We start from the raw sequence: 8858 nt of genomic DNA on the forward strand, positions 1-8858 counted from the left end.
CTAGTATCATTATTGCTTATGACAATAAAAGACAGCCTCARATTTTTTGCATGATTTCAATTGATCCACCTTTTGAAATGAAGCAACTCAGAAACCGAAAATAACATTAAAAAAAATAAAAAATCATACTTCATGGGAACATATATAACATATGACTATGTTTRAACAGTAGTGGCTGTAATAAAATAGGGCTTACATGATTTCACTGTGAGTCAACAGTTTGGTTACTATACTGTAAGATCCTGCCCCCATGTGGCTATAAAGTRACCTTGCTCACAAACTCAGTGAATGATTCGAGAAATAATATACACTTAGTGTACAAAACCATTAGGAACACCTTCCTAATATTGAGTTGCACCCCCTTTTGCCCTCAGGACAGCCTCAATTCGTCAGGGAATGGACTTCAAGGTGTCTGAAAGCATTCCACAGGGATGCTGGCCCATTATTGAATGTATGTTTGTTTATTCCATGTGTAACTCTGTTGTTGTTTGTGTCGCACTGCTTTGCTTTATTCTTGGCCAGGTCGCAGTTGTAAATGAGAACCTGTTCTCAACTGGCCTACCTGGTTAAATAAAGGTGAAATAAGAAATAAAATGTTGACTCCAACTCTTCCCACAGTTGTCAAGTTTGCTGGATAAGTGCATGTTCTTTGGGTTCCATTTCTGCAATAGAGTTGGGAAAATGAAAAGGGGGGGATACCTAGTCAGTTGTACAGTTGTACAGTTGTACAGTTGCCTTCAACGGAAATGTGTCTTCCGCATTTAACCCAACCCCTCTGAATCAGAGGTGTGCGGGAGTTGATAACAGTTGCTACGAAGCCAACCTTACTGAAGCATATATCACTCGTTGGCTGAACCCTTTGTATTGGCACAGATTCACTACTCKCACAGGGATCCTCTCAGGAACCCTCACCCTTGACCCCATCCTCTACTTTCTTCACTGCCTCAGCATACGACACCTTCTGCACTCCTCTGACCACCTCCACCTGCCTCTCTCGCCCCGTACACTTCTGATCCCCAGCAACATGGGCACCCTTACAGTTGACATGACTTTTGTCAGCTAAAAACTCAAAAACGACTGACAGCGACTGCTGTTTCACCACCGGGTCTGCGAGGCACCAAACGGCAATCGCCACAAACACGTCAATTTCTCCACCTGCACACTTAATGCTACCTCAGAAATCACTATTTTCAATGTTGCTCTGTTCCTAAACACAAAGCAAGAAAAAAGATCTTGACCCAAGTTGCCGCTCCCTCTGGTCGGAAGAAACACAAACATCACAAATCCACTACAGGTTACCGTCACTGATTCAACTGCACCCAACTCCTTCCCCACCCACCCTGAAACCACATATGGATCCGCCAAAAGGCAAGGATCCACTTTCTACAAAAATGAAACTCCTACTGGAACAGATTCTTCTTTATCATGCTCGTGGATGGCAGGCTAGGACTCAGAGCTCTTTACCACACCTTCTCTCGCCCTCATTCACTTCCATTTCACCTCCAGAACTCCGCATGGCGCGCGGCTCACTCTGTTTGCGCTTGACATGAATCTTCTTCGACACACCATCTCCATTTTTAGCACCATCTTCCTCAAATTCAAATCCAACTTCTTCTCCCCCCATCATTCTCTCCCCCATCCATTCCTCTCCTCCCCTCCATCCATTCCTCCCCCCCCATCCATTCCTCTCCCCCATCATTCCTCCCCCCCCCATCCATCATCCCTCCCTCGCCCCCATTCCATTCTCCCCCCCATCCATTCTCCCCCACATCCCCCATCCTCCCCCCCATCCATTCCTCTCCCCCCATCCATTCCTCTCCCTCCCCCATCCATTCCCGCCATCCATTCCTTCCCCCCATCATTCCTCCCCCCCCCCATCCATTCCTCTCTCCCCCCATCCATTCTCTCCCTCCCCTCCAATACTCCTCCCTATATTCACCCTCCGAAATCCACCTTTGTTTCCCTGTCCCAATATTCCTCTTCTTCTGACATTGCTGGCCATCCTCAATACATGTCTCAAGGCTTAAAAATCCTTCTTTAACTTGCTCTTCCCCTTCATCTACACTGATTTAAGTGATTTTAACAGATGACATCAATAAGGGATCATATCTTTCACGTGGATTCACCTGGTCAGTCTGTCATGGAAAGAGGTGTTCCTAATGTTTTGTACACTATGTAATTCTTACAACCAAGTCATTATCTTTATCCTGCATATTCGTACAAGATTCCCAATATACTGCAACAATAATAATGTGAAAAGTAATTTATTTAAAATACATCGAATTTCTGTAATAAACTTTTCTCTGGAGTTGTAGACACATCACAAATCTCAAAAGGAGAGAATTATAATTCGTAGACAAATTAATTAAACCGTTTCATATATCATCTCAGTAAAACAGGCTAACAAAATTAAACAGTTTTTCAAAAACAATCACTGTCAAAGAATGTGACTGGCGAGTTCGATCCCAGGCTGTCACAACTGGCGGCAAAATGAAAAAATGGCAGTATTCTTACCGCAAAACTTTGATAAATATTTTCAGTTTATGATTTAAAAAAAATGGTTTTAAAACAGCATAAATCTGTGCGTTGAAAATGAAAATGCAGAAATGGTGGTGAACACCAAGATTTTTTTTAGCACTACTGTACATCATCATTATCCAAAACCAAAGTAATGAGAGGGATCACATGAGCATACAGGACCACAGTGGAGCAAGTCTTTAATTTAGAACATTCTGGTGAATGATTGGCATCATCTGTGCAACCAACTCATTTTTGTTTTCATCGGTGCATTTAACTACATTTCTAACGTTAAGGGTCGGTATAAAGCTATTTCTACGGAGATTCTCCATTTCATTTGCTTTTTAGTCCAAGATTAGGTTTAATCTGTGTCTGGAAAACTGGTCTTCGGTAGCATGGACATGGGTTGAACGGCGGGAACCCGGTTACTGAGATTTACTGCCCAAAACCACTCATTTTCCCCCGGATAAATAACTGTAAGAACCCGATAAATTATAATACATTATTTATATGAACAGCATGCGGTGAAATGGAACTGTTTAAATTATATGCGATCTAAATCTAAATCTGTCTTCTCCACGGCCTCTGTCCCCACCCTGCACGTTGATGATTCATCATGMAGAGACAGCCCAGCTCAGTATGGAACGCAGTTCACAATGCACCTAGATCTATCATCCCCATCGTTTGGAAGAGTGATGGCGGGAGGCTAATAGCAGTTATTTATTCCAGACCCATAACCATTCAATCTTCGTGAAGAGAAGTGAAAGCCGTCAGCATCTAATTCTAGTCCTATATTATTCAAGGATGTCATTAGAATGATTTAGGACACGAAACATTTCATTTAACTGTTGAAAGCGAGTTCATAAGGAATGAAGCAACAAAAGAGAGGACGTAGGCTAATACCATTAGGGGAAACATGAAAGCTACATATGCGTCAGCCTACTAATTATACAAATAGGCACTATTATATATTTCAAAATTAAAATTAAATTCGCTAGCCTATACTTGTAATTTTGTAGGCCGCATGTGCTGCACCAGAATCACATGTTCCCTCTCCCTACTTTATCATGGTTCGAATGATGTACGTAATTATAGTCCATATAATATAGTACAGTAATAGTTCACACTCAAAACAGATTAGCCTACTGGAGCTAGTTTAATTTATTTACCCAAGAGAGCATATAGCTAGCTACATCTATAGCTCCATCTATGGGAATTTATGTTTTTCTGTCGTGTGTAATGTGCAGCAGCCTATATATCATATCTATTGGAAAACAGYACAATTATTTGGGCTTTTTTGGGATTGGGCTCATTAAATGTCTTAAATGTCAGGCCCATCAGGCTCAGGTAACATCAGGCTTGAATTTTCTTAATATTTTTGTTATTTTGTTTGTATTTTACCCCCAATTTCGTGATATCCAATTGCGATCTTGTCTCATCGCTGCAACTCTCCAACGAGCTCGGAAGAGGCGAAGGTCGAGTAATGAGTCCTCCGAAACATGACCCGCCAAGCTGTGCTTCTTAACACCCTCCCGCTTAACCCGGAAGCCAGCTGCACCAATGTGTCGGAGGAAACACCATTGCACTGACAACTGAAGTCAGCCTGCAGGCGCCTGGCCCCGCCACAAGGAGTCGCTAGATCGCGATGAGCCAAGTAAAGCCACCCCGGTCAAACCTCCCCTAATCCGGACGACGCTGGGCCAATTGTGCGCCGCCCTAAGGGACGCCGGATGTGACAGCCTGGGCTCAAACCCAGGTCTGTAGTGACGCCTCAAGCACTGCGATGCAGTACCTTAGACCGCTGCGCCACTCAGGAGGCCCCAGGCTTGAATTTCTAAACACCTGTTTTTGTTTTGTCATTATAAGGTATAGTGTGTAGATTGAGGGAAATAAGGCTGTAACCTAACAAAATGTGGTAAAAAAAATCAAGGAGTCTGAATATTTTCCAAATGCACTTTCCATGCTCCATTCAGTACACGCTGCTCACTGTACTCCATTCTGGCCGGACCACTCTGCTGTAGGGTTGCAAATTCCAGTAACTTTTACAAACCTCCCGATGTTTCCAGAAATCCCTGTTGGAATATTCCTACAATTAGGAGGGACTTAGCAGATAATCCTGGAATCCCTGTTGGAATATTCCTACAATTAGGAGGGACTAAGCAGATCATCCTGGAATCCTCCAATCTGGATTTCTGGAAAACCCGGGAATTTTGGAACCTTACTCTGCTGACGCAGATAGATGCTGGACCAGTGAGCAGTAGTAACAAATTGGTTGGATCATTTCCTGGTGAAGTTTCCCCCTTTGGCGCAGATCCAGGATCAGCTTGAACACTCGCCCACTCCAAACTAACCCATTGGGTAAAATGCAGAACTGACCCGAGATCAGCATCTAGCATCATCACCGCTTCACTATATCACTAGATGACCTGTAGCTGGATCAGATGGATCAATGATGTTACTTCCTTCCTGGGGAAGTTTAGGTACGTCCCAAATGCCACCCTATTTCCCGTGGGCTCTGGTCAAAAGTAGTGCACAGAACTCAAAAGTAGGGAATAGGATGCCATTTGGTACGCAATCCGGACGAGTGGCCTCTAGAGTTTTTTTTTTTTTAGAGGCTGAAACGTCTGTCCACCTCGTCTACTACCATCTCTGCTATGGCCAGGGACGAGGTGGCGGCGGGTGAGGGAGCGTTGCGTACATGGAGGACCCTGCTGCCCACATCCCCGACACCAACGTCAAACACAAAGTCATCTACCAGGTTCCCATCGCGGTCCAGAGCCTGGGCCCTCACCCCTGATGGACCCCTGCAACAGACAAAAACACACAACACTGTTACGTCATATTTCCACTATGGACTTGCTCCAGTGTTTCACCAAAAAGGCCTCAGACTTTGGTGTTTCCACAGYCCGGGCTCYAGTGACTCACTGGGCCATGATCTCAGTGGCATTTTTTTTTCTTCAGCTGGCATTTACATAATGACTAACTGTGAAACACGGGTTAACGCCTTCTCACAAAGAACTGTCTTGATGGTGCAAAGGTTGTTAATTCTGCTCTTCACAAGTCCTCAGTCTGCCCTACCTACAGTACATTCTGAAAGTATTCAGACCCCGTTTCATTTTTCACATTGTTACGTTACAGCCTTATTCTAAAATTCATACCATTTCCCCCCCCCCCCCTCTCAATCTACACACAATACCTCATAACGACAAAGCGAAAACCGGTTTAGACATTTTTGCAAGTTCATTAAATATAAAAGCATACCTMATTTACATAAGTATTCAGACCTTTTGCTATGAGACTCAAAATTGAGCTCAGGTGCATCATGTATCCAATGATCATCCTACAACTTGATTGGAGTCCACCGGTGGTAAATTCAATTGAATGGACATGATTTGGAAAGACACACACCTGTCTAATGTAAGATCCCACAGTTGACCGTGCATGTCAGAGTAAAAACCAAACCATGTTGTCGAAAGGAATTGTCCGTAGACCTCCGAAACAGGATTGTGTCGAGGAACAGATCTGGGGAAGGGACCAAAACATTTCTGCAGCATTAAAGGTCCCCAAGAACACTGGCCTCCATCATTCTTCAATGGAAGAAGTTTGGAACAACCAAGAGTCTTCCTAGAGCTGGCCGCCTGGCCAAACTGAGCAATCGGGTGAGAAGGGCCTTGGTCAGGGAGGTGACCAAGAACCCGATGGTCACTCTGACAGAGCTCCAGAGTTCCTCTGTGGAGATGGGAGAACCTTCCAGAAGGAAAACCATCTCTGCAGCACTCCACCAATCAGGCCTTTATGGTAGAGTGGCCACTCCTCAGTAAAAGGCACATGACAGCCCGCTTGGAGTTGCAAAAAGGCACCTAAAGGACTCTCAGACCATGAGAAACAAGATTCTATGGTCTGATGAAACCAAGATTGAACACTTTGGCCCGAATGCCAAGCGTCACTTCTGGAGGAAACCTGGCTCCATCCCGACGGTGAGGCATGGTGGTGGCAGTATCATGATGTGGGAATGTTTTTCAGSGTCAGGGAGTGGGAGACTAGTCAGGATTGAGGGAAAAATGAACGGAGCAAAGTACAGAGCGATCCTTGATTAAAAACCTGTTCCAGAGCGCTCAGGACCTCAGACTGGGGCTAATGTTCACCTTCCAACAGGACAACAATCCAAAGCACACAGCCAAGGAGTGGCTTTGGGACAAGTCTCTGAATATCCTTGAGTGGCCCAACCAGAGCCCGGACTAGAACCCGACCTGAAAATAGATGTGCAGCGTCGCTCCTCATCCAACCTGACAGAGCTTGAGAGGATCTGCAGAGAAGAACGGGAGAAACTCCCCAAATACAGGTGTGCAAAGCTTGTAGTGTCAAACCCAAGTAGACTTGAGGCCGTAATCTCTGCCAAAGGTGCTTCAACAAAGTACTGAGTAAATGGTCTGAATACTTATTTAAATGTGATATCAGTTTTTTATTTTTAATAAATTAGCAAAAATGTCTAAACCTGTTTTTGCTTTGTCATTATGGTGTATTGTGTGTAGATTGATGAGGGGAAAATACAATTTAAATAAGGCTGTAACAAAATGTGGGAAAAGTCAAAGGGTCTGAATACTTTCCAAATGTACTGTAGATGGAAACGCAGATCCCCCCCAAAAATAACACTATAGCTTACATTAACATATTCACTGGCAACACACTGGTTCTGTAATGGGAAAAACCCAATTTCTGTACAAAAGGCTGTGGATAAATGTTTATGTAAATCAGTTCATTCTATATTGGTCCTTCAAGCCGGATAGAAATAGCACAGAGAATCTTATCAAAAGCTGCAATATGTCACATTTTGGGCGACCAATGAAATTCACATAGAAATATGAGTTATAGATCTGTCATTCATCGAAAGCAAGTCTAACAAGCGGTAGATCTGTTCTATGCGAGCAATTTCTTTTTTTATGCTTCCCGTTCTTAAATTCGTTTTTTTTTCATGTTTTACTTCTGATTTTGTACACCAGCTTCAAAACATCTGAAAATACAATATTTAGGTTATTTAAAATATATTTCACAGCGGTTTAGATGGTACAATGATTATCTAGTTCTTGTTTCGTCACACTGAAATTAGGCAAACTATTTGAATTTTAGCAACCAGGAAATGGCGACAAGATTTCTGCATATTGCATATTTTAAGTTCAAAATAAACCCCTAGCCTCTATGCACCACAACCCAGGCACTCCTTTCGATTCGGGGCCATACATATTAAGTGTGTCAGAGTAGGAGTGATGATTTCCTAGCCACCGTGCTTCTACACCTGCATTGCTTGCTGTTTGGGGTTTTAGGCTGGGTTTCTGTACAGCACTTTGTGACATCAGCTGATGTAAAAAGGGCTTTATAAATAAATGTGATTGATTTAGGATCAGTTTTGCCTTTTCGATCACAATGCTAAGGTAAAATGGACAGGAGGACCTGATTTTTCTAGATCAATTCTCCTACTCTGCAGCTTCTCAAATGTGGGCCTGTACAGTAGAATAGCAAAACTACAACGACCAATCTCATCACTGGTAGAATAATTGAAAATAGCAAAAGGCCAGATTGGTCATGACCCTTAGGGACTCCAAAGACCTGAAGATACAAGGTGCCATGATTTGAGGTCAGAACACAAAGGAAAATGGTTTGCCACCAATACCGTCAACCAGGCCGAGAGCAGACTGCAAGCACGATGACATAGTGGGGAACATTTAGTGAGTTCGCCAGATCAGAGGCAGTAGGAATCACCAGGAATGTTCTCTGTTTAGTGAGTCTGCCAGAGGTTCAAAGCAGAGAGTCCGCCAAGGTTCAAAGCTAACACCACCAAAAGGAGGCACCTGCTATAGCAGGAAGTCAGCAAAATGGAGGAGAAACAGAGTAGGGCCAAAGTAGTGAGGTTGGGAGCCTGGACAAGGTGGGAAACAACAGAGAGGAATCTCTCTTTGGGTGAGCTGTAGAGGATGGAGTCTGCCAGAATCCAGTTCCTGATAAGATCTGTCTATGACATGCTCCCATCCCCCACTAACTTACATAGGTGGGGGCCTCACTGCCCTCTCGGGCAACAAACCTGACACCATGGCATATGGTTTAACATCCTACACTTCCACCCTCTCCCAAGGACACTACAGATGGATTCATGACCAAGTTGACGGGAAACTGGACGACATCCTGGAGAAAAAGACAACTCCTGCTAACAAAAGGCCACTGCATCAGCTCTGTCAGGCCTTGAGAAAACGGGAGCAGCCTGTTCCAGGAAGGACGGCATCCTGGGACAAGCCAGAACATGTGAGATGTGTGCTGACCTGAACAGACGGCTGAGCCCCCCCCCCCCC

The 8858-nt window shown here is 44.0% G+C and overlaps 1 protein-coding gene across 1 annotated transcript in view; it reads right to left on the reverse strand.

The window, feature by feature from the left end:
• Positions 1 to 2248: 2248 nt before the first annotated feature.
• The window catches only part of l2hgdh (L-2-hydroxyglutarate dehydrogenase), a 28827-nt gene continuing 22217 nt past the window's right edge, over positions 2249 to 8858 (reverse strand). The window contains 2 exon segments of the mRNA XM_070440634.1: positions 2249 to 5365; positions 8557 to 8593. Coding sequence (XP_070296735.1) covers positions 5126 to 5365; positions 8557 to 8593 — 277 coding nt within the window. The 3' untranslated portion in view covers positions 2249 to 5125.

This window comes from Salvelinus sp. IW2-2015, unplaced genomic scaffold, assembly GCF_002910315.2.
Source record: "Salvelinus sp. IW2-2015 unplaced genomic scaffold, ASM291031v2 Un_scaffold2774, whole genome shotgun sequence".
NCBI lineage: Eukaryota > Metazoa > Chordata > Actinopteri > Salmoniformes > Salmonidae > Salvelinus > Salvelinus sp. IW2-2015.